Below are 27,659 nucleotides of genomic sequence, written 5' to 3' on the forward strand. Positions count from 1 at the left end.
AGGCGGAGCCTAGGAGGGATCATGTGACCAGCTTTGCTGGGCTCTTTGCCATTTCCTGTTGGGGAAGAGAATATCCCACAAGTAAGGATGACGCCGTGGACCGGACACACCTATGTTGGAGAAAGAGCAGATAATTCAGAAACTCTTCTAGCAGAAGAGATGTCCAAAAGGAACAACACTTTCCAAGAAAGTAGTTTAATGTCCAAAAAATGCATAGGCTCAAAAGGAGGAGCCTGTAAGTCCTTCAAAACCAAATTAAGACTCCAAGGATGAGAGATTGATTTAATGACAGGCTTTATACGGACCAAAGCCTGTACAAAACAGTGAATATCAGGAAGTTTAGCAATCTTTCTGTGAAATAAAAACAGAAAGAGCAGAGATTTGTCCCTTTAAAGAACTTGTAGACAAACCTTTATCCAAACCATCCTGAAGAAACTGTAAAATTCTAGGAATTCTAAAAGAATCCCAGGAGAATTTATGAGAAGAACACCATGAAATATAAGTCTTCCAGACTCGATAATAAAACTACCTAGAAACAGATTTACGGGCCTGTAACAGTATTAATCACTGAGTCAGAGAAACCTCTATGACGAAGCACTAGGCATTCAATTTCCATACCTTCAAATCTAATGATTTGAGATTCTGATGGAAAAACGGACCTTGCGATAGAAGGTCTAGCCTTAATGGAAGTGGCCAAGGTTGGCAGCTAGACATCCAAACAAGATCTGCATACCAAAACCTGTGAGGCCATGCTGGAGCTACCAGCAACACAAACGATTGTTCCATGATGATTTTGGAAATCACTTTTGGAAGAACTAGTGGCGGGAAGATATAAGCAGGTTGGTAACACCAAGGAACTGCTAATGCATCTACTGCTTCCACCTGAGGATCCCTGGACTGGTACCTGGGAAGTTTCTTGTTTAGATGGGAAGCCATCAGATCTATTTCTGGAAGACCCCACATCTGAACAATCTGAGAAAACACATCTGGATGGAACGACCACTCTCCTGGATGTAAAGTCTGACGGCTGAGATAATCCGTTTCCCAACTGTCTATACATGGGATATGAACCGCAGAAATAAGACAGGAGCTGGATTCCGCCCAAGCAAGTATCCAAGACACTTCTTTCATGGCTTGCGGACTGCGAGTCCCACCCTGATTATTGACATATGCCACAGTTTTTATATTGTCTGTCTGAAAACAAATTAACGTTTCTCTCTTCAACAGAGGCCACACCTGAAGAGCCCTGAAGATAGCACGGAGTTCTAAAATATTGATTGGTAACCTTGCCTCTTGAGGTTTCCAAACCCCTTGTGCTGTCAGAGATCCCCAGACAGCTCCCCAACCTGAAAGACTTGCATCTGTTGTGATCACAGTCCAGGTTGGACGAACAAAAGAGGCCCCTTGAACTATATGATGGTGATCTAACCACTAAGTCAGAGAGAGTCGAACATTGGGATTTAAGGATATGAATTGTGATATCTTTGTATAATCCCTGCACCATTGGTTCAGCATACAAAGCTGGAGAGGTCTCATATGAAAACAAGCAAAGGGGATCGCGTCCGATGTTGCAGGCATGAGACCTAAAACTTCCATGCACATAGCCACTGAAGGGAATGACAAACTGAAGGTTCCGACAAGCTGAAACCAATTTTAATTGTCTCTTGTCTGTTAAAGACAGAGTCATGGAAACCTAAAAAGGTGACCCTTGTCTGAGGAATCAAATAATTTTTTGGTAAATTGATCCTCCAATCATGTCTTTGAAGAAACACCACTAGTTGATTTGTGTGAGATTCTGCAGAATGTAAAGACTGAGCTAGTACCAAGATATCGTCCAAATCAGGAAATACCGCAATACCCCGTTCTCTGATTACAGAGAGTAGGGCACCGAGAACCTTCGAAAAGATTTGTGGAGCTGTCACTAGGCCAAACGAAAGAACAACAAATTGGTAATTCTTGTCTAGAAAAGAGAATCTCAGAAACTGATAATGGTCTGGATGAATCGGAATATGAAGATAAGCATCCTGTAAGTCTATTGTGGACATATAATGCCCTTGCTGTACAAAAGGCAGAATAGTCCTTATAGTCACCATTTTGAAAGTTGGCACTCTTACATAACAATTCAAAATTTTCAGATTCAGAACTGGCCTGAAATAATTTGCTTTCTTTGGGACAATGAATAGATTTGAATAAAACCCCAGACCCTGTTCCTGAAACAGAACTGGTATGATTACCCCTGAAAGCGCCAGGTCTGAAATAAACTTCAGAAAAGCTTGAGCCTTTACTGGGATGCGTGAGAGAAAAAAACCTTCTCACAAGAGATCTTACTCTGAATCCTATTTGGTACCCTTGAGAGACAATACTCTGAATCCAATGATTTTGGACAAAATCTGCCCAAATGTTTTGGAAGAATCTTAATCTGCCCCTACCAGCTAAGCTGGAATGAGGGCCGCACCTTCATGCAGACTTGGGGGCTGGCTTTGGTTTCTTAAATGGTTTGGATTTACTCCAACTTGAAGAAGGTTTCCAATTGGAACCAGGGGCGCGATCCGATATATGGTGTAGATTTTCGGCGCAAGCGAGGGAACCCGTGCCGCCCGTAATTTCACCTCGCACATCATGCTATCCAATATACAGTGCCGTCAGATGCTAAAGTAGCGTAAGTAGGACAAACTGGCGTTGTTCCGAAAAGTGCGCAAATACACATTTTAGTCGTCGCAAGTACTTACGCCAGTCTTTTGTTCACGTAAAGTCTCAAAGTGTAGTTTTATGCAAATTTGGCTAAGACTCGTAAAAATTACCCAATACTCCATCTAAAACTGCGCAACATAATTACGCTATTCAAAAGTCATATATAAACCCATGCGTAGCCGCCATTTTCTTTAGTGTGTTTGGATGGTTCATTGAGCTACAGCACACTACAGTGAGTTTAGGATTAGTAAGATTAGTGAGAGAGGCGCAGCATAATAGTTAGTTAAGTCGGATTGTTGTTTGGGTAAGCTTGTACATTTACTTACACTTATTTTCACATATTGCACACATATTGCATACATACATATACAAAATACACAACACTTTTTTTTTCTAACACCTCACACATTTTATTTAAATTTTACAGTGTGATAGGCTGAGTGTTTGGTTGTGATTGTGTGTGATTGAACTGGGAGTGAGTGTGAGAGTGTGTGTAGTGTGAGGATGGTAGGGTGGAGGGGAGAGGAGTGGCAGGGAGAGGAGAATTGTAGCGGACAGGAGGAGCAGCGGGGTCCCCGTCAGGGAGTAAGTGGAGTGGGGAGAGGGAGAGCTAGAAGGGATGATGGCACATCAAGGAGAGGGACAGAGGGTGCACATGGGGACAGAAGGGGGGAGGAGGGAGAGGATAGGGAGGAACCCACACCAGGGACATCCCAGGGAGGAAGCCAGGTGGCCACAGAGGAGGAGCGCATGAGATGACCAAATTTCTCTTTGATGAGAATGTTGCGCTAGTCCAGGCCATCATGGACAACCACACTGCCCTCTTTGGCCAGGAGAAGGGCAGAGGCTTTGCCCCGAAGGCATAAGGAAGCATGGTCAGCGGTAGAGGAGGCTGTAAACAGTGTGGCCTCGCAGAGGAGGACTGTCGAGGGACTTAAAAAAAAGGTGGAATGATTGTAAGAGGCGGGTGAAGGAGAAGATTGGCCAAGAAGCCATGCACCAGAGGGAAACAGGCGGTGGTCCACCCTTGGAAGCAGAATACAACGTATGGCAGGAGATGATACGCAACTCTCCCAGTATCACAGCAGTCCGTGGGGCTCATGACTCAGGGGTTGCAACCACAGCACCTCATGCTGGTGAGTAACATCCCACACACCAGTATGATATGTATTTGAGATATAACATTCTTTAATGTCACACATTCATGTACACAATGAGGAGCATGGTATTTGGCCTACTAACAAAAAACATCTACAATTAGATTTGACATTAATGCTACTTAACACAATGCAATTCATGATATGAGGTGGAATAGTGCAATACTAACATGTCTCAGAGTAACACAGGCCACAAGCCACATGCCACATGTTGATTTTCCAGTAAATGGACACTATAGCCATCACAATACTTTTAGCTCAGAAAGCAGGTTCTGTGCCTACATCAGGCTAAAGTAAATTGTGTGACCATAGTGTCACTTAAAGAACACATTTTCTCCATCACTGACATGTACACATAAGTCTTGTATGAAACACATACTTGTATACTGTGCAGATTAAAATCCCTCATAGAGAGTTTGACATGAGAATGAGTATTGTCCCTAGCATGTATCAATGTATATTGTATGCCCACATGGACATATATATGACTGTACTAATCCCTATCATCATTTGACTCCTCCTCAGGACCTCCTGTCACCAGGCTGCAAACTGGCATGCCGCCACCTCCACCACCAGTCACAGCCATGCAGCCACCTCCACCACCATTCTTCAGGCAGCAACATGGACATCATGCTCCCAGGCATCAGCAGGGTTGGATTGCCTCCATTGAGGACCCAGAAGTGATGCCACCACCATTGGCATACGACCCATGGCAAGATACCTGGCCTGAGGAACATCCTTTTGGCTTTGAGGGGGAGCCAAGTCAGCCACGAAGGGTCGATGTCTTTACCCCCCCCCCCCCAACACAATATCAGGCCAGTCATGGCTTTTCCACACAGGGGATGTCGCAAGGTATGCAAAGTGGACAGGCTGAGTGGTCACACACTAGTCGTCAATGGGACTACCAATCCAGCATGAGAGCTCCACCATCCGCTTCCCTTGGGAGAGCTCCACCATCCTCAGATGAGCATATAGCTGAGGTTGTCTCTGAAGCACCAGCAGCTGAAGTTACCCATGAAGCACCAGCAGCTGAAGTTATCCATGAAGCAGATGCAGCTGAAGTTGTCCATGATGCACCAGCAGATAGAGCAGAACCTGCACCTAGAATCACTGCTGCTCAAGAGCCTGTAGATCCACTGTATTCTCCCCTGGGCGAAGAATACATTTCACTCCAGAGGAGGCTGATAACAAGCTGCGAGAGCATTCAAAGAGGCCAACAGAGGTTTCATAGGAGCCAAGAGAGGCTACTCAAGCGTAGCATCGAGCTGCAGAGGGACATTGCAGCCTCATTAAATGGAATTGTCCAAAATCAGTCTCAGATGATGAGAATCCAGTCTGATATGCAGATACAGATGGACAATAGATGGCGGGAACAAAACCAACTCTTGGGTGTGTTGGTTGAGCACTTCACACACCAGCAGGACACTGTCTCCAGCCTTTCATCTGTGGCCAGCATTCCAGCAGAATCATCTGAAGCTTCCCAAACCAGGAGAACTAGGAAATCCACTCCAGTCATCTCTGCCCCCTCATCCAAGAAGCCGGAAAAAAAAAAATATCTTCTTATAGTTCACCATAAATCTTGTCCTCTGTTATTTACCATATAATTGTCATCCACATCCATGTGAGGGGTGTTTTAGTACACTAATATTGTTAAAACATATAATAAGGCCTGTGTGGAAATGGCCCAAAAAAGGTAATATTATCCTGTTTCTAACATATTCTTGTACTATAACTCCCATCCACAATAGTTGTTTCTGAAGGGTACATAGAGTAATATTCACTTGTAAGATGTAAATCAATGTATCTCACATCCAATATAAATTGACCCATTGGTATCTATAGTAGTGATGTTACTGATAGGGTGGGCATTATCAGGTGTTTTAAGTCTGCAGGTGAGAGGTTGTGGTGTGTGTGATTGGTTTAACACAATTGCAAAGAGGCAGCCTTCAAGAAGGTGTTATAAATGATCATATGAGACATCCTAGGTTTTGCTTTCAACTAATAATTCCAAGAGAACAAAGCAAGTGTTCTAATTAAATCTGAAAGTAGTTTGAAATAACATGCCCTATTTAAAAGAAGAAGGTTTTCTTTGGACTTGACTGTCCCTTTATATATTTTTCATCAGTGCCAAGCTGTGTTAGCATTAGCATAAATTACACTCCAGTGGGTTCTAAAGAGATGAAGGTAATCCAATTGAAAGTAAATAAGCAAGTATATGTCCACAATGTGATAAAGTACCTACAAGTTCAATCCATTTGATAATGTTGCGGCTTGAAACTATTTAAAATACACAACTAAACCTTAAAAAAGCAATATCATAGTATACTGTCCCTTTAAGCTTGAGATGCTGCTGAAATGTATGTGTTTGTTAAGGCTTCCAGGGAGTTACGTTGGTTTTTTAGTCAGTGCAAGGGCTCCTGCGCCTGCAATTTGTGGCAAGATGAGAATTGAGTAGATTTTCTGAAATCTGCGTGCATAAGTACTTACGCTGTATATTGGATACCAAACTGCGCGTGTTTTGTATGTCAGTCTATGTGTAAAAATAATACGGGCGAAGGCAGAAATATACAAGCGTAACTTCTAGGTTACACCGTATATGTGATACCAAACTCGCGCAAAATTTGGCGTCGCCGGCTTTTGCGGGCGACGCTGCATATCGGATCAGGCCCCAGATTCTTTGGGGGGGAAGGATTAGGTTTCTGTTATTTTGTTGAAAGGAACGAAAGCGGTTAGAAGCTTTAGATTTACCCTTAGGTATTTTATCCTGAGGCAAAAAAAACTCGCTTTCCCCCAGTGACAGTTGAAATAATTGAATCCAACTGAGAACCAAATAACTTATTACCTTGGAAAGAGATAGTAATGTAGACTTAGATACCATGTCAGCATTCCAATATTTAAGCCACAAAGCTCTTCTAGCTAAAATAGCTAAAGACATAGATTTAACATCAATTTTGATGATATCCAAAATGGCATCACAAATAAAATGATTAGCATGTTGAAGCAAGCGAACAATGCGAGACAAATCGGGATCCGTTTCCTGTCGCGCTAAACTTTCCAACCAAAACGTTGATGCAGCTGCAACATCAGCCATAGAAATGGCAGGCCTGAGGAGATGACCCGAATATAAATAAGCTTTCCTTAGAAAAGATTCAAGTTTCCTATCTAAAGGGTCTTTAAAAGAAGTACTATCTTCCATAGGAATAGTAGTATGTTTAGCAAGAGTAGAAATAGCCCCATCAACTTTGGGGATCTTTTCCCAAATCTCCAATCTAACTGCTGGCAAAGGATATGATTTTTTTAAACCTTGAAGAAGGAATAAAAGAAGTACAAGGCCTATTCCATTCCTTAGAAATCATATCAGAAATAGCATCAGGAACTGGAAAAACCTCTGGACTAACCACAGGAGGTTTATAAACAGAATTTAAACGTTTACTAGTTTTAATATCAAGAGGACTAGTTTCTTCAATATCCAATGTAAATCAACACTTCTTTTAACAAGGAACGAATATACTCCATTTTAAATAAATAAGTAGATTTGACAGTATCAATATCTGAGGAAGGATCTTCTGAATCAGATAGATCCTCGTCAGATGAAAATAATTCAGTATGTTGTCGGTCATTAGAAATTTCATCAACTTTATGAGAAGTTTTAAAAGACCTTTTACGTTTATTAGAAGGCGAGATGGCAGAAAAAGTCTTCTGTATCGTATCAGCAATAAAATCTTTTATATTCACAGGTATATCTTGTACATTAGATGTTGAAGGAACAACAGGCATTGTACTAGTACTGATGGATACATTCTCTGCATGTAAAAGCTTATCATGACAACGGTTACATACTACCGTTGGGGATATGATCTCCGCTAACTTACAACAGATACACTTAGCTTTGGTAGAACTGTTATCAGGCAGCAGGGTTCCAACAGTGGTTTCTGAGACAGGATCAGATTGAGACATCTTGCAAATGTAAGAGAAAAAAACAACATATAAAGCAAAATTATCAACTTCCTTATATGGCAGTTTCAGGAATGGGAAAAAAATGCAAACAGTATAGCCCTCTGACATAGAAAAAGGCAAGAGGCATATAGCAATGGGGTTTTAAATAATGAAATTATTTGGCGCCAAGTATGATGCACAACGCAACTGAAAATTTTTTGGCGCTAACAACATCCGGAAATGACACACTCGCATCATTGACGACGCAACCTTGTGCAAGGAACTCTGCGTCAACTAAGACGCCGGAAATGAGGAATTTGCGTCATCGGACGTAACTTTGCACCAAAAAATTCTTGCACCAAGAATGACGCAATAAACTTCGGCTTTTTGCACCCTCGCGAGCCTAATTTTGCCAGCGAAATTTAAAGAGAAAATAGTCAATAGAAAAAAAGACTATACCCCAGGTAAGAAAAAATATTTTCCTAAATATGCTTTTCCCAAATATGAAACTGACAGTCTGCAAAAGGAAATATAAATAAACCTGACTCATGGCAAATATAAGTACAATACATATATTTAGAACTTTATATTAATACATAAAGTGCCAAACCATAGCTGAGAGTGTCTTAAGTAATGAAAACATACTTACCAAAAGACACCCATCCACATATAGCAGATAGCCAAACCAGTACTGAAACAGTTATCAGTAGAGGTAATGGAATATGAGAGCATATCGTCGATCTGAATAAGGGAGGTAGGAGATGAATCTCTACGACCGATAACAGAGAACCTATGAAATAGATCTCCCGTGAGGAAAACCATTGCATTCTATAGGTCAGTGATTTTTAACCTTTTTTTTGCAGTGGCACACTTTTTTACATAAAAAAATCCTGTGGCACACCACCATCCCAAAATTTTGAAAAAAAATCACACATTGTAGCCTAATACAGCATATATATATAAACACATACACACAAACACACACATACTGTATGTATTGTGCTGTTATGCCATGCTTCCTACAAACTACCCCTGCACTGGGAGTAAAAAACAAGCAAAGTTTAAAAAATATGTCAATAAGAAAAAAGGTTATAAGGGAGGCGCTAAAAATATGTCACACTGTTGTCAGTCTGCCGTGGCACACCTGAGGATCTCTCACGGCACACTGGTTGAAAAACACTGCTATAGGTGATACTCCCGTCACAACCCTCTGACATTCACTGTACTCTGAGAGGAATCGGGCTTCAAAATGCTGAGAAGCGCATATCACAGAAGAAAATCAAGCACAAACTTACTTTACCACCTCCATAGGAGGCAAAGTTTGTAAAACTGAATTGTGGGTGTGGTGAGGGGTGTATTTATAGGCATTTTGAGGTTTGGGAAACTTTGCCCCTCCTGGTAGGATTGTATATCCCATACGTCAGTCGCTTATGGACTCTTGCCAATTACATGAAAGAAAAAACGCTTAGATGCCTTCTTTTTCAAATAAAGATAGCAAGCAAAGAAAATTTGATAATGGGAGTAAATTAGAAAGTTGCTTAAAATGGCATGCTCTATCTGAATCACGAAAGAAAAAAATTGGGTTTAGTGTCCCTTTAAAGGGACAGTCAAGTCCAAAAAAAAAAACCTTTCAGGATTTAAATAGGACATTAATTTTAAACAACTTCCCAATTTACTTTTATCACCAATTTTGCTTTGTTCTCTTGCTATTCTTAGTTAAAAGCTAAACCTAGGAGGTTCATATGCTAATTTCTTAGACATTGAAGACTGCCTCTAATCTAAATGCATTTTGACCACTAGAGGGCATTAGTTCATGTGTTTCATATAGATATTATTGAGCTCATGCACGTGAAGTGACCTAGGAGTGAGCACTGATTGGCTAAAATGCAAGTCAGTCAAAAGAACTGAAATAAGGGGGCAGTCTGCAGAGATTTAGATACAAGGTAATTACAGAGGTAAAACGTGTATTATTATAACTGTGTTGGTTATGCAAAATTGGGGAATGAGTAATAAAGGAGTTATCTTTCTTTTTAAACAACAAAAATTCTGGTGTTGACTGTCCCAAAAACTTTATTCTGTTATATAATCCCAATGTTATTTCAGGCAAGAATCTGAAAGAAAAAAAAAAAATCTAAATTTATTAGTTTTTGTTTGTTTTCTGAATGTCAGTCTAAGAAATGTCAAAAAAATTATATATATATATATGTGTTTGTATATGATCAAATAATGATATTCATTATTTCAGTTGATATATGATTATTCATATGCTTGTTATTTCCTAAACATCCAAATGCATAATGCAAGCAGACTGACACACAAAATGAGGAAATGGACGGCAATCATGTTGTATTGTGCTAGCCCTCTTATGCATAGCTTCACCACGTAGCAGGTTTACAAAGATCTTGAACAAAAGTAGAGAGTAAACAGTCATGGCAAAATTACACCAAGCTCTTACATTTCTTTAAAACACCAGATTTAAGGGTAAAGGCAGATGCCTAGAGTGACAAAACATTTTTACAATCAAATGCTGCTTAGAAAACAGACAAAAAGCACCCGCCATGATTTTCAGGAATATATATATATATATATATATATATATATACACACAGTATATATAACAGAGATACTATTGATTTCTGTCCTGCTAAATTCAGAATACTTGTCACAGATTGTTGCTTTGCATTTTACATTATTTGGTTAACTGTTGAATTACAATAGTATATCATTTTATAAAAATATGGTCCATACCACTCCAGTTTAAACTGCAGGTAGTTTACCTATTATCCAGTGGTTTCTCAGTGAGCACTCAATACTGAACAGCTTATAATTGGAGGGAAAAGTATTTGCTTTACAGGGCATCAGGGTTGTTCCTTAGCACACGGTTATGTATCAGTTTTCTCCACAAAAACTGAAATTGCACTTCAATAATGCAAAGCCTCTTTATTTATTGGAGGCATGAATAATAAATAATTCCAAAGGAGAAAACATTATAATTGTACACAGCTTGAACTTGTCAGCAAAATACTGTAGTGACTGGGGTCGGTCATTACATTCAGGCACTAATGTTTTTAATTTAAAGAGAATGGAAAGAAAGGTAGCTGTATTGTTAATTGTAGTCTTTGGATGCAATGAACAGATAGATACTATCATTTTAGAAAATCTTAAAAGACTGCAGAGATCACAAACACGTTCATACCAATGAATCACTATACAAAGAAAAATATAATAAATCATACTATAAAAATCACCCCTAAAATAAAAAGTTTTGTTTGTTTAAAAAAAAAAAGAAGATAAAACAAGCATATTAAGATGACAGAAACAAACTATATTGCTCATTGTGTACAAAAGCTAAGTGGTAAATGATCAGTTGGAGTATTCAAATTGCAGTTTAATTTTTAAATTCCCTTCTATGTATGGCTTAGTTTAGAATTGCCGGCTCAGAACACAGAATCTTGATTTCTCTAAGGACCTGTGCTCTAGTCAGCATGACAAATGACCTGAGAAACATAACCTGATGCTTTAAATTCAAACAGAAAGCTAGAAACAGATGTTCTATCACATGGGCAGACATACAAGCACACAAACACACTCTAAAGCCCCTGGAAGCGGTATGGGGACAGTGGTGCCTCTGTGCAGTAGACATAGGCATTTTCAGACATTGGTGATTGGTTCTTTGCATTGTTTATTACTGGCAATTGTACCTGTGCAACAGTCATCACCAAGAGATGCCTTTTTCCCCCCATTGGCTCTTGTGAAAAGCCACTCACAGTCTGAATATTCTGTGATTGCATTTTACAGTGGAAAAAGGCAAAAAAGAACTAAGCAGAGCTCTGTGACTCGGTGGAATCTGTTGGTTTAGCAGAGCTGTGTAACGCTGTAAAAGCCTGTGTTCCAGCATTGCTCTGAGAGTCCGGAGATCTCTGTGCCTCTGCAAGACAGTGAGCTTCAGCAGAGTTCTGTGACTCAGCGGAGACCTGAGGCTTGGAATTGTCATCTTTAGATGCGCTTTTATCACCCACTTCTTGGTCAGTTTCTTTGTTTTCCTCTTGGCTTTCACCACCTTTAATTGCTTCTTGGAGCTGTTGGCGACGTTGAACTTCTGCTTTTAGATTTTCCAGATCCTTTTGGCTAGGAGTAAGAACAAAAGCTGGTAAGCAAACATTCACAAAATTGAATTTACTGCCTTTCATGGTACACACTTTATCCTAGATGCTATTCTGTGCTATTGATAACGTTAGAAAAACGAGAATAAAAACCTTACTTAGTTTACATGTTTTTTTGTATGATTTATGCAAACATCACTGAAAAACGAAATTTATGCTTACCTGATAAATTTATTTCTTTGACACAGTGAGTCCAAGGATCATCTAATTACTATTGGGAATATCACTCCTGGCCAGCAGGAGGAGGCAAAGAGCACCACAGCAAAGCTGTTAAATATCACCTCCCTTCCCTCCAACCCCAGTCATTCGACCAAAGAAAGGAGAGAAAGGAAGTAACAAGGTGCATAGGTGCCTGAGGTTTATAAAATGACAAAAACCTGTCTTAAAACAGGGCGGGCCGTGGACTCACTGTGTCAAGAAATAAATTTATCAGGTAAGTATAAATTTTGTTTTTCTTTCTAATGACATGGTGAGTCCACAGATCATCTAATTTCTATTGGGAATCAATAACCAAGCTAGAGGACACAGATGATAAGGGAGGGACAAGAAAGGGAACCTAAACAGAAGGCACGACTGCTTGAAGGACCTTTCTCCCAAAAGAAGCCTCAGCCAAGCCAAAAGTATCAAATTTATAAAATTTTGAAAAAGTGTGTAGAGAGGACCAAGTTGCAGCCTTGCAAATCTGTTCCACAGAAGCTTCATTTTTGAATGCCCAGGAAGAGGAAACAGCCCTCGTAGAATGAGCTGTGACCCTCTCAGGAGGCTGTTGTCCAGCAGTTTCATAGGCCAAGCGAATGATACTCCTCAGTAGTAAAGAATGAGAAGTAGCCGTAGCTTTCTGCCCCTTACGTTTCCCAGAGAAAACTACAAACAGAGCAGAAGACTGGCGAAAATCCTTAGTCGTCTGTAGATAGAATTTTAACACACGCACCACGTCTAGGTTGTGCAGCAGACGCTCCTTATGAGAAGAAGGGTTAGGACATAAAGAAGGAACAATAATCTCCTGATTAATGTTCCTATCCGAAACCACTTTAGGGAGAAACCCTAACTTAGTACGCAAAACCACCTTATCCGAATGAAAAATAAGGTAAGGAGATTCAAACTGCAATGCTGAGAGCTCTGAGACTCTACAAGCAGACGAAATAGCAACAAGAAACAAAACCTTCCAAGATAATTTAATATCCAAGGAAAGCATAGGTTCAAACGGAGCCTGCTGAAGAACTTTAAGAACAAGGTTAAGACTCCAGGGAGGAGTAACAGGTTTGAACACAGGCCTGTTTCTGACAGAACGATTGCATGTCTGGTACATCCGCCAGATGTTTATGTATCAAAACAGACAAGGGAGATATTTGACCTTTCAAGGAACTTGCCAATAAACCCTTCTCCAAACCCTCTTGGAGAAAAGACAGAACTCTAGAAATCCGAACTCTACTCCAAGAGTAGCCTCTGGATTCACACCAATACAGATATTTATGCCATATCTTGTAGTAAATCTTCCTGGTAACATGCTTACGAGCCTGAATCATGGTCTCAATACCCGACTCAGAAAATCCCCGCTTAGATAAGATTAAGCGTTCAATCTCCAAGCAGTCAGTTTCAGAGAAACGAGATTTGGATGAAGGAAGGGCCCCTGAAGTAGAAGGTCTTTCCTCTGTGGGAGTCTCCAAGGTGGGAAGGATGACATCTCCACCAGGTCTGCATACCATATCCTGCGAGGCCACGCCGGTGCAATGAGGATCACTGACGCCCTCTCCTGTTTGATTCCAGCAATGACCCGAGGAAGGAGAGTGAACGGAGGAAATAGGTATGCTAGACTGAAATTCCAAGGGACCGCCAGAGCATCTATTAGTACAGCCTGAGGATCCCTCGACCCGTACCTCTGGAGCTTGGCATTCTGACGAGATGCCATGAGATCCAGTTCTGGTTTTCCCCATTTGAGAATCAAGCTGGGAAACACTTCCCGATGGAGTTCCCAGTCCCCCGGGTGAAAAGTCGGTCTGCTCATAAAATCCGCTTCCCAATTGTCCACTCCTGGAATGTGGATCGCAGATAGACAGCAGTTGTGGGTCTCTACTGAATAATCTTGGCTACCTCTGTCATGGCCAAGGAACTCCGAGTTCCTCCCTGATGGTTGCTGTAAGCCACTGAAGTTATGTTGTCCGACTGGAACCTGATAAACCGCGCTGAAGCTAACTGAGGCCAGGCCAGAAGAGCATTGAAGATTGCCCTCAGCTCTAGAATGTTTATAGGGAGAACAGACTCCTCCCGAGTCCATGTCCCCTGAGCCTTTAGTGAGCCCCGGACTGCTCCCCATCCCAGCAGGCTGGCGTCCATTGTCACAATCACCCAGGTGGGTCTGCGGAAGCAGGTTCCCTGGGAGAGACGTTCCAGAGACAACCACCAAAGAAGAGAATCTCTTGTCGCCTGATACAGATGTAATTGCGGAGACAGATCCGCATAATCCCCGTTCCATTGTCTGAGCATGCATAACTGCAGAGGTCTGAGGTGGAAACTGGCAAACGGAATGATGTCCATGGCAGCTACAATCAGACCGATCACCTCCATACATTGAGTCACTGACGGTCGAGGAGAGGACTGAAGAGCCAGACAATAATCGAGGATCTTTGATTTTCTGACCTCTGTCAGAATTATTTTCATCGATAGGGAATCTATTATGGTTCCCAAGAACACTACCCTTGTAGCTGGAATTAAGGAACTCTTTCCCAAATTCACCTTCCATCCGTGAGAACGCAGGAATGATAACAACATCTCCGTGTGGGAGTTCGCTTGTTGAAAGGATGGTGCCTGAACCAGAATGTCGTCCAGATAAGGCGCCCCTGCAATGCCCCGCAACCGGAGCACCGCCAACAGGGATCCCAGGACCTTTGAAAAGATTCTGGGAGCTGTGGCAAGACCGAATGGAAGAGCCACAAACTGGAAGTGTTTGTCTAGAAATGCGAACCTCAGAAACTTGTGATGATCCCTGTGGATGGGAACATGCTGATATGCATCCTTTAAATCTACTGCTGTCATGATTTGACCCTCTTGAACCAAGGGAAGAATGGAACGAATAAGTTTCCATCTTAAAGGACGGTACTCTGAGGAACTTGTTTAGACTTTTGACTTTTTGGTCTGAAAGTTCCCTCTTTTTTTGGAACCACGAACAGATTGGAATAAAATCGCAGACCCTGTTCCTGCATTGGAACAGGAACTATCACTCCCAGGTCGGAAAGGTCCAGAACACAGTGTTAGAACGCCTGAGTCATTAGCGGGCTTCTTAGATTGCTTTCCCTTGTTCCACGACTGGTTGGACCTTCAGGAAGGCTTGGACTGTTCCTGCTTGGTAGAGGGAGAGTAAGGCTTACCCTTGAAGTTTCGAAAGGAATGAAAATTACTCTGACGTCCCTTCTGCTTATTCCTCTTATCCTAAAGGAGGAAGTGACCCTTTCCTCCTGTAATGTTGGAAATAATTTCAGCCAAGCCCAGCCCAAACAAGGTCTTACCCTAGTAGGGAATCGTTAAAAGCTTAGACGAAACATCTGCAGACCAGGATTTCAACCATAAGCCTCTGCAGGCCAGTACGGCAAACCCAGAAATCTTTGCTCCCAGCTTAATAACCTGTAGGGAAGCATCCGTAATAATAGAATTGGCCAACTTAAGGGCCTTGATTCTATCCTGGATCTCGTCAAGGGGAGTGTCTGTCTGAATAGAATTAGACAAAGCATCAAACCAGTATGCGGATGCATTAGTGACAGTAGCAATACACACTGCAGGTTGCCTTTGTAAACCCTGGTGAACATACATTTTTTTTTGAGCAATCCCTTCAACTTCTTATCCATAGGATCCTTAAATGAACAACTACCCTCTATGGGAATAGTGGTTCTATTAGCCAAGGTGGAAACTGCCCCTTCCACCTTGGGGACCGTCTGCCAAGACTCCTTGATAGTCAGCAATAGGAAACATCTTTTTAAAAATAGGGGATGGAGAAAAAGAAATACCGGTCTCTCCCATTCCTTAGCAATAATCTCTGTAGCCCGATCTGGTACAGGGAAAACCTCCACCATGGAAGGTACATCAAAATACTTGTTTAGCTTGCTAGACGTAGTGTCGGAGTTGTCCAAGGTAGCCAAAACCTCCTTAAGTAACAAACGGAGCTAGCTTAAACCTGAAGGATACAACTTCAGCATCAGAAGAAGGAATTACACTGACTCTGAGATTTCACCCTCAGATGCTACCGAAGTATCTTCCTCCTCAGACATCTGGGAGGGAACATTCGGAATAGCCACAACTGCGTCAGAAACTTTACTCACTGATTCTTTACATTTCCTCTTGCACTTTCCCTGCAGCATGGGAAAAGCAGATGACATGAGGGTAGCGATGTTTTGCAACGTAACTCCAGGCGGAGCTAGAGAGGAAGCGCAGGGCACGGCATGTGTGGACGATAAAATTTGGGACACTTGGGAAGAAAGCTGTGGCATATCTTGAACATTGTCAGTAGACTCCTGAACAGCATCCGCCCTTGACAATGTTGGCTCAGAAAAAAAGTCTATTCCTGTAATTCAATGTTCTCTCAATACGAGAAACAGAAAGGGATTGGTGGTTCCACGTTAGCATCAAAACATAAAGTACAAGTAACATTTTGCAAAGCCTCCTGGTCCATCTTTACCCAGAATTGAACAAATTAAAAATAAAAGTACTTAATTTTTAATCAAAAGTTCACAGAAAAAAAAAAAGTTACTGTCCCTTTAAATATAAAAAGAAACTGCTTTATTTTTATGAGAAAATATTTAACAAACACCCCGGACAGCCTCTACACCTCAGCTTAGCCTTGCTGAGGTGCCTACCTGCCCTGCTGGAAAACCGGAGACAATAGTTATCAGATGGATTCCGGACTCAATCCAGAGCGCTGCACCCAATGTCAGTCGAGCGCAGCACCCAAACTGGAACCGCAACCAAATTTTTCAACTCCGGAACACAGGAAGTGAAGAGAAAGGGCGTGCAATAGAAAACTTTAGCGTCTCAGCTAGCCCCGCCCATTGTGGGCGCAACAAAACTAACCTCCCAGTCGGCATGATTACACTGAGGAAAAAAAATGCTGGGAGCAAGTAAAAAAACCACACCACCTCTAGACATACTGACTGAGCCTATCTCCTCGTCCCAAGTGCCTGCAACCACTGTCTTATATAAGCCCCTTAACTTGCTAGGGGCCATATATTTAGTGTCCCATTGAAATAAATATTAAAGTGTCATCTCAGAAAATAAAAATAGCATTTACCTCAATGAATTCTGCCAGGCAGCAGGGCAGCTCACTAGGTTTGAGAGGCATGCTCCCTCACATGGACCTGTTGAAAAAAAGATAAAGACTGAGTAATCTTACTCAGGCTTTCAATATTAGGGCAGCATTAACTACATGGGAGGCACAGTGAGGATTGTAACCCACAAGTTCCCATTGTTTAAACGCCACCACTGCTCTACTGAAGAGACTGACATGGAGTATGGCTACACCCCAGTAGAAAAGCAGAACAAACTTCCACTGCTGAAAAATAATAAAATCTTGATTGAAGAATCTTCTTCTAGATACCTAAACTTTACCACATCCTTGCTCTTAACGTAGGCAAAGAGAATGACTGGGGTTGGAGGGAAGGGAGGTGATATTTAACAGCTTTGCTGTGGTGCTCTTTGCTGCCTCCTCCTGCTGGCCAGGAGTGATATTCCCAATAGTAATTAGATGATCCGTGGACTCACTGTGTCATTAGAAAGAAATACAAACAAAATGAATACTCACTATATGTCCATATGACACAATACTAATAAAACAAATAAAATTAACATATAACAATTGTTTTTTTTTTTTTTTTGTTTTTTTTTTCTCTTTCTCACTCCCCTCCCTCACCATTTTTGGCACATGTTGATAAAGTAATATATGGATAAGTTTTTATCACCTAGCGCGCACGCAATGCCAGCTAAGACGGACAGGAAACCTAGGAGCAGCCTAGAACCCAATTTTGAACCAAGACCAGATACAAGTAGCTTAAACATAAATAAAACAGACATCGAGGAAATATACAAACAGGTAGCCCACTTGCTACTTCCACAGTTTGAACTTATCAAATTGGAGATTTCCACGTTGTCTTCTGAAATGAAAAACTTCACTACAAGATTAGCAGATGCTGAAATCAGAATATCAGATGTGGAAGACTCCACATATAAATTAGAACAACTCAGTCAACAGCACAGTACTCAAATTAAGGAGCTAACTGAAAAACTTGAAGATCTTGAGGATAGATCACGCAGAAATAATCTAAAAATAATTGGTCTGCCAGAAAGTCCCATGTACCAGGACCTTACTCATTTTGCAGCAATAAAATTACCACAACTCTTGGGGCTTAACCATCAAACACAGCCAATACAGGTAGAGAGAGCCCATCGGATGGGAAACCTTAGACAACTAGAGGAAGGTAGCACACAGAAGCGCCCTATCATGGTGAAATATCTAAATTTCCATGATAAAACCAATATTTTAAGGGCCTATAGAAAAATTCAAAACATAGAAATAGACCAGAATAGAATTTTATTATTTCAGGACTATTCACTGCAGACATCTAACAAACGGAGGGCAATGGCCCCATATTGTACCACACTAATAAACCAAGGCCTCTCGGCCAGGCTAATTTACCCTGCTAAAATTAAGCTTTTCATTAACAATGAAACAATCATGTTAAACACACCTACAGAGGCCAAGGCCTACTTAGACCAACATAAGCAGGATAACAGTTAAAAGGTTTGGGAGAAGAGGCAGGAGTGAATCACGCAAACCACAAATATGCTTATATATTTTGACCTTTGTATGATTAAGGGGAATAGGAAGTTAAGATTCCTACACAAGATTTTTCCTCACAAGCAAGCTCAATTTTTTTTCTTTTTTATCCCCCCTTTTCCCTTCTTCCTTTTTCTTTTTTTTTTTTTTTTTCTTTTCCACGATGCCTATAGACAAATGATACAAATTGATTAAAATGACTTTAAAGGTCATGTCATGGAACGTGGGCGGTATCACAAACCCAATCAAACGCAAAAGAATCTTAACACATAAATAAATACAGAGCGGATATAAATTTACTCCAAGAAACACACCTATCCGAACAAGAACACAAAAAAATTAAAAGTTAATTGGTTCCAGGAGATTATATCTACTCCATGTGCATCACGAAAACGTGGAGTAGCTATATTAATTAGGAAAAATTTGGATTATGAAATTATTTCTCAGGAGTTAGACTCAGGGGAACGATATATCATTATGAGAATAAAAATTGCTTCAATCGTTTATACGATATGCAATGTATATGGCCCCAATAATTATGTTGAGTTATTCTGGGTAAAATTGAAGGCCAAATTGTTCAATTATATGGACACTATCATGATAGTGGCAGGGGACTTCAATCTTGCTGCAAACAACATAGATCGTCTGAAAACTAACAATACAAAGCCAATCAGAATTCCCCAAAAAATATCTAGAATATTACGAACTTTCTGCAATACACTCCAATTACAAGATATCTGGCGTCACAAGAACCCCAATACAAGAGCATACACATGTGAAGCTAAGCATCATAAAACATTCTCACGAATTGATTTCTTTTTGGGATCAGATAGGGTGCTCGGGAACTGCACGAAGGCGCAGATAGGTGACATTATCATTTCTGATCACGCCCCCATACTTTTAGAAATTAAGCCTTTCAACACCACTTTTGAACCAGCTGGAGGATATACTTTTCCTCGCTATCTAACTAGTAATAAGGAGTTTCAAAAACACATTCATGCGGTGTGGCGAGAATATAAGTTACAGAACAGCTCATATAACCATAAGTCTGAAACTTACTGGGAAACAGCTAAAGCAGTAATAAGGGGTGAGATTAAAAAATATACATGCAGGATCAGGGCCAAAATACGCTTAAGAGAGAGAGAATTATCAAATTATCTTAGAAACACCTATAATTTGTACATCACCGAACCTAACCAGTTGAACTGGCAGAAATACTGTAAAGCCAAACAAGAATGGGATAAAGCATCACTTCAGAAAGCTATGACGCAAGAAAGCCAACAAAGGGCTAAGTTTTACAGATTCGGTAGCAAGGTTGGGAAATTATTGGCAAATTGTGTTAGGATATATCAAGCACACAAACCTATAAAAGCTATTAAGATTGGGGGGAAAAGATTAACTGAGTCAGAGGATATTAAGACCGGGTTCCATGAATTTTTTAAGAGATTATATAATGACCCAAATATAGACATTCAGAATAAAGAGAAGTTTTGGGGAAAAATCCAGGTCCCAGTTCTACCCCGACAAGATGCAGAAAAGCTTAATCAAATCATAACTAACGCCGAAGTAATACAAGCCATAGACAGACTTAGATTGGGTAAGGCTGCCGGCCCTGATTTACTCCCGGCTGAAATGTACAAAATACTGAGAGATGAGGTCGCAACAGCATTAACGAATCTGTTTAATGATTATCTAGGCAAGGGTAAGACACCTTCTAAATACTTCACTGCATCAAAAATTATATTAATCCCAAAAAAGGGAAAAGACCCAGAAATAGCTGATTCATACCGCCCCATATCACTCCTAAATGTTGATTATAAAATATTCACCGCAATTTTGGCACACAGGTTAAAACCCATTCTTGAATCCCTAGTACATGTGGACCAGGTCGGCTTTATGGCACAGCGGAACTCAATGGCCAGTACTAGGAAATTTTTTTTGCTAATAGACTTCCTGCATGCTAATAAAACCCATCAACAGGCCGACCCAGCTATTCTCTCTCTCGATGCCCAAAAAGCATTTGATTCGATTACTTGGGATCATTTATTTCACACTATGAAACAATTCGGGTTTATAGGGCACTTCCCAACCTGTATTAGGGCATTATACTAAAATGCATCATCAATGTTATTGGTAAACGGCTCACTCACAGATTCCTTTGATATCAAGACGGGTACTCGTCAAGGGTGTCCAATCTCACCATTATTATTTAATTTGGCATTAGAACCTCTAGCACTAATGTTAAAAACACAATTAGAAGGGCTAAGCATAGGTGATAAATCTTTCAAAATACTGCTTTATGCAGACGACGTACTAATCTTTCTTAACGATCCGCAAGCCGAGATTCCCCATATATTAAAGACTATTGAACTGTTTGGCTCATTCTCAGGCTACAAAATTAACATTAACAAGTCTGACCTACTTTGGCTAAACCCAAACCCGCAAACAAATTATACGCCTCCATTTAATGTAGCAGAGCACTACATTACATATCTTGGCATTAGAATCAGTAGAAATCCAATAGAATGGTACGAACTGAATTTCGCCCCACTTCTAAACAAAATTGAAGCCGACCTGCTGAACTGGACGAAAATACCCCTCAAACTATTATATACCATGCAAAATACACCTCTTATATTAGCTAAAAAAGATATCAAGCTCTTGGACAAACGATTTAGGACCTTTCTATGGGGCATGGGTAAGAGTAGGATTGCACTTGACAAATTGGCCCATATTAGACAATATGGCGGACTATCATTCCCCATATTCGCACTTTATAATAATATCTGCTTGGCTAAGGTCGCCATGGATTGGATCACGGAAAGATCTTACATCGCTTCACTTGAAGTTGAACAAAAACTAGTCTTTCCCTATTCATTAACTGCCCTATTACATTGTCCTATTAAGGCACTGCCATCTAAGCTTAAGAACAAATGTACCATAGTAAATGTCATTAAAGCATGGCAACACATTCATGAACGACAATCCCCAAATTTCGGAGTTAGTGCCTATTACTAAGAACCTGTGCTTCAGTCCTGGATTAAGTAATAGAGTATTTAACAGATGGGCGACACAAGGTCTTACTCACTTAATTCATCTTCGAGACACTGAGAACACGAATATACACACTTTTGTTTTTCTCAAATCTAAGTACCAACTTGTGAATAGAGATTTTTATGTGTATTTGCAAGTGCGACACTGGTACAATGAAATAGTTCAAAACCAAACTGGACACTGGCTTCATCCTGGTATAAGAATGGGCCTATCCTTATATAAAGTAGGAAAGCATTCCATCAGCTATTGGTATAGAATGATATCAACACAGAAAGGTGAAGCCAATCTTGTAAGAATTCAGGCTAAATGGCTTTATGATATTCCTACAATAGATATTGAACAGTTGAAACATAGTATAACACTGGCTGAACGTGCTACCCTATCGGCGACCTGGCGCGAATCACAGTTTAAAATTTTAAATCGTTTGTACATAGCTCCTGCAGATATAAATAAATGGTACGACCAAACTCTAAAACTGTGCCCAAGATGTAGATCCGTGACGGCCGACCTGGTCCACATGTTTTGGTCATGTCCAAAAATCTTGCAATTCTGGAAACGGATACAGTTTTGGCTGAATCAACTGTTACATGCACAACTTACCTTATCACCAGCTAATATATTCTTTCTAACAAATACTACTCACGATATGCGCAATAACAGCTTCATCAATACTGTAATATTGGGCGGCAGATATCTCATACTAAAAAACTGGCAAGCAAATCGTCCACCAACACTTAATAATCTAACATATCTACTTCATTCCCAATACATAATAGAACAGACGGACAATTTTAACAATGGACCCCAGCAACAAATTAACTTTGCAAAAAAATGGTTAGTTTTTATTCAAAAATATAGGCACAATATATAATAACTAATCAGAAGCGATCCCTCTCCCCCCCCCCCTTTTTTTTTTCTCCCTTTTTCTCTTTTCTCTTCCTTTGCTTCTTTTCCTTCTTTTCTTCTTTCTTCTCTTGGCAAGACTTTTATGATATTAAGTTAGGTCATGTGTTAATTGATAACTGGAGGGTAAATAACCACATAAAATGTTAGTTAAACCTGGGAAACTATAACAGGAGACGTCCCAGCACATACTGAGGGCACAAAAGATGTTGTATAGGTATAGAAATGTTTTATATCGTACAAAATTAGTCTCTGCAATGATGTCATATAAAATAAGTGCTGGAAATTTTGTATACTGATGTGTTCTGCAATCTTTGATGTAATAATCAGTCAATTTTTTGTTGGGGTTAAGAACACTCTGTAATAATTTGTAACAGACTGTTATTTTCCTTTTGTATACCCTCCAATTAAAAAAAAACAAAAAACAAAAAAAAAAAAAAAAAACAATTGTTATATGAAATTTTAATTTGCTTTATTTGTATTGTGACATTCAATTTCAACAGCACTTGCGTGCATTTATTGGACGCAGCAAAATCCGACAGGACAACTTCCTTGTCAGAATTTTCGACCTCTCATTGCGCATACTGCTGATTTACATAATCACATTTCACACATTCCTTTTTAACATGTGGAGTGCGATCACGTAATACAGAGCATGTGCAGTCAAAGGTAGCAGATTCTGACAAGGTAGCAAATTCTGATAGAACACTGGCACAATTCTGTTTTATAATTGCTTTCCATTTAATTTAGTTTTTAATTTACATTTCTTGCAAGTTTATTATATACTCATATTTCTTGGTTGATATTAAATGTTATTTTATGTGATTTTGGCTCATATTCAAGACTTTTATGGTGTTTTAGACAATACTATTTGTTCTCTGAATAAATCTATAAATGGTACTTTAGCATTTGTATGCCCTCCCTATTTTTTTAGGTTGCTTTAGGGGATTTATGTTTAGTCTGTACCGTACAAGAGCAGACACTCCAGGTGTTCTTTTTGTGGGGTAGTTAAAAAAAAGAAGTCGGACAAGAATTCAAGGACTGGCCAAGAATAACCTTACCTTGTTGCAAGAACAAATATGATGACTGGCTAGAAGCTTACTAAGATAATAAGAAGATTACTTATCCATCAGGTTGAGGTAATAGCCAACAGAAAATCTTCAGTGTGAGATTCTGAAGGATGCTACCCATAATCTCTCAAAAGTAGAAATCACTAAAGATTCCAAGACTAGGTCAAATCAGATAGGTGCACTAAAGAACTGATCTTAGGTTGAATATGAGCCATTGGTTGGAAGAAAAAAAATGCTGTACCAAAAAAGTATATCCACAAACAGAACGGGTAGTACAAATTTCAAAGATGTCAAACATCATGGCATAGTATATCTGGATGAAAGCAGACCTTGAGTTTTTCTGAATGTAGAACAGACACTTTTGGCCAATACGGCAGAAATGCAGTGACACTTAGATGAAATGTAAGTGGATTTAGAAGGGTGTAATACAAATAAAAAATATTCATAGTTACCTTAGTGGGATGAACAGGATGCCATTAATAATATTTAACTGATCCAAAATACTAGCCATGCTGGGAGCTGTGAACTGAAAGATAAAATAAAGATTTACCCAGTTAATTACTGTATTGAAATGCAAGAAATATCTATATATCTCTCAAGATAGGAACTCCTGAAAACAAAAACGGGACATGAAAGTCAAAACACTGTCGCCCCCCTATAGCGTTAGTAGAAACACTGCTGCCATGTAGTGGTTACAACACGTGTATGCTCATGAACCTACCAAAGTATGTTATTCAAAAAAGGATGCCAAAAGAATTAAGTTTGATAACAGAACTAAATTGGAAAGATGTTTGATTGCATGCTTAATCTGAATCATGAAACTTTAATGTTGACTTTTACGTCCCTTTAATTCTGCTACGCCGAGTACTCTCAAGCGGCTGGATCGTGCCCAAGCTTTCCATACAAAAGCTTATTTAGGGCAACTAACGAAGATGTGAGTTGAGAACACTTTGGGTATTTAAACACCATGAGAGATGGCTATTACCCGCAGAATTGAGAGTTAGTTTGTGGAAAATGCCTTAGAAATATAAATGTCAGAGTCAATGTCTAGTATTTTTACATACAAACAATACGGAAATAAAAATACATCGTAAAATGTTAAATTCTGTGATTAAAGAAAAAGCGCCTTGGTGTAGTGGGATAATAAAACGTGTAAAGTCAGGAATAAGAACACGCAAAAGCAGCAAGCGCAAAAATATATCAATATAAACTTTTTATTTAAAAACATAAATGACAGTTTCTTGATACTGTTGGTTGCTGTATGTTCTTACTCCTAACTTTATACTTATCCTGAATACTACACCCTAAGGTGCCTTTTCTTTCTTTGTAGAATTTAAAGACATAAAACCCACATTTTTTATTTCATGATTCAGATAGAACATACTAATTTAAACAAACAACTTTCTAATTTACTTCAGTTATAAAATTTTCTGCATTTTTTGTTATCATGAGTGTGCACGTGATTACTATATTGCAGCAGTTTTGCAACAATGTTATACATTAGCAGTAGCACTAGATGTCAGCACTATATCCTGTCATGTAGTGCCTCAGGCATGTGCACGCTACCTAGGTATCCCTTCAACAAAGAATAACATGAGAACTAAGCAAATTTGATAATAGAAGTAAATTTGGAAACTTTTTTAAAAACAAAATTTATGCTTACCTGATAAATTTCTTTTTTTCCTGGACATAGAGAGTCCACAACGTCATTCCAATGACTAGTGGGATATTCACTCCTGGCCAGCAGGAGGAAGCAAAGAGCACCACAGCAAAGCTGTTAAGTGTCACTTCCCTTACCCATAACCCCCAGTCATTCAGCCGAAGGGAAATGCAAAAAAAAGATAACACAAAGGTGTAGAGGTGCCTGAGGTTTAGTAAAAAATTACTGTCTAATCTAAAGGGTGGGGTCGTGGACTCTCCATGTCCGGAAAGAAAGAAATTTATCAAGTAAGCATAAATTTTGTTTTCTTTCCTAAGGCATGGAGAGTCCACAACATCATTCCAATTACTAGTGGGAATCAATACCCAAGCTAGAGGACACGGAATGAACAGGGATGGAGAATAAGACAGGTGGACCTTAACAGAAGGCACCACCGCTTGAAGAACCTTTCTCCCAAAGGAAGCCTCAGCCGAGGCAAAAGTATCAAATTTGTAGAATTTGGAAAAAGTATGTGGAGAGGACCAAGTTGCAGCCTTGCAAATCTGTTCCACAGAAGCTTCATTTTTGAAAGCCCAAGAAGAGGAGACAGCCCTAGTGGAATGAGCTGTAAGACTCTCAGGAGGCTACTGTCCAGCAGTCTCATAAGCAAAACAAATTATACTTCTTAACCAGAGGGAAAGAAGTAGAAGTAGCCTTCTGACCCTTACGCTTTCCAAAGAAACAAACAGGGAAGAAGACTGTCGAAAATCTTAAGTAGCCTTTAGGTAGAATTTTAGAGCGTGCACCACATCCAAGTTGTGCAACAGATGCTCCTTATAAGAGGAAGGATTAGGACAAAGAGAAGGAACAACAATCTCCTGATTAATATTTCTATCTGAAACCACCTTAGGGAGAAACCCCAATTTCATACGATGGACCACCTTATCCGCATGAAAAATAAGGTAAGGCGAATCTCACTGCAAAGCTGAGAGTTCGAAAACTCTGCGAACAGAAGAAATGGCAATAAGAAACAAAACCTTCCAAGATACCAGCTTAATATCTATGGAATGCACTGGCTCAAATGGAGCCTGCGGCAAAACTCTAAGAACTAGGTTAAGGCTCCAAGGAGGAGCAACAGATTTAAACACAGGCCTGATTCTAACCTGAGCCTGACAAAAAGATTTAACATCTGGCACATCTGCCAGACGCTTATGTAAAAGAATAGATAATGCAGAAATCTGACCATTCAGAGAACTGACTGACAACACTTTCTCCAGACCTTCCTGGAGAAAAGACAAAATTCTAGGAATCCTGACCCTACTCCAAGAGTAGCCCTTAGATTCACACCAATAAAGGTATTTACGCAATACCTTATGGGATATCTTACGAGTAACAGGCTTGCGAGCCTGAATCATAGTATCAATGACAGACTCAGAAAACCCACGCTCTCCAAGCAGTCAGCTTCAGAGAAACTAGATTTGGATGGAGGAAAGGACCCCGAGTTAGGTCCTTCCTCAGAGGTAACCTCCAAGGTGGAAGAGATGACATCTTCACTAGGTCCGCAAACCAGATCCTGCGCGGCCATGCAGTAGCTATTAGAATTACAGACGCTCTCTCCTGTTTTATACGAGCAATGACTCGTGGAAGGAGAGCAAACAGAGGAAACAGGTATGCTAGACCGAAGTTCCAAGGAACCGCCAGAGAATCTATCAGGGCAGCCTGAGGATCTCTTGGTGTTCTGACGAGACGCCATCAGATCCAACTCTGGCACCCCCCACTTGAGGGTTAACCCGGAGAACACCTCTAGATGGAGAGCCCACTCCCCGGGATGAAAGGCCTGTCTGCTCAGGAAATCCGCCTCCCAGTTGTCCACTCCTGGAATGTGGATGGCAGATAGACAATTGTGAGCTTCCACCCACTGCAGAATGTGAGTCACCTCCTTCATGGCCAAGGAACTCTGAGTTCCACCCTGGTGGTTGATGTAAGCCACTGAGGTGATGTTGTCCGTCTGGAACTTGATAAACCGTGCTAAGGACAACTGAGGCCAGGCCATCAGAGCATTGAAGATCGCTCTCAACTCCAAGATGTTTATTGGAAGAGAAGACTCCTACCGAGTCCATAGGCCCTGAGCCTTTAACGAGCCCCAGACTGCTTGTCAGCCTAGTAGGCTGGCATCGGTGGTCACAATCACCCAGGAGGGTCTCCGGAAGCATGTGCCCTGAGACAGAT

General features: G+C 40.3%; 1 protein-coding gene across 4 annotated transcripts in view; it reads right to left on the minus strand.

Annotated features, from left to right (window-relative positions):
* Positions 1 to 10,105: 10,105 nt before the first annotated feature.
* The window catches only part of CLUH (clustered mitochondria homolog), a 251,373-nt gene continuing 233,819 nt past the window's right edge, over positions 10,106 to 27,659 (minus strand). For all 4 annotated transcript variants that reach the window (XM_053706279.1, XM_053706281.1, XM_053706277.1 and 1 more), the window contains exons 25-26: positions 24,244 to 24,317; positions 10,106 to 11,912 (exon numbers count right to left, since the gene is read on the minus strand). In XM_053706279.1, coding sequence (XP_053562254.1) covers positions 11,603 to 11,912; positions 24,244 to 24,317 — 384 coding nt within the window. In that variant the 3' untranslated portion in view covers positions 10,106 to 11,602. The remainder of the gene's footprint in view (positions 11,913 to 24,243; positions 24,318 to 27,659) is intronic.

The sequence above is a fragment of the Bombina bombina genome, chromosome 3 (genome assembly GCF_027579735.1).
Source record: "Bombina bombina isolate aBomBom1 chromosome 3, aBomBom1.pri, whole genome shotgun sequence".
NCBI lineage: Eukaryota > Metazoa > Chordata > Amphibia > Anura > Bombinatoridae > Bombina > Bombina bombina.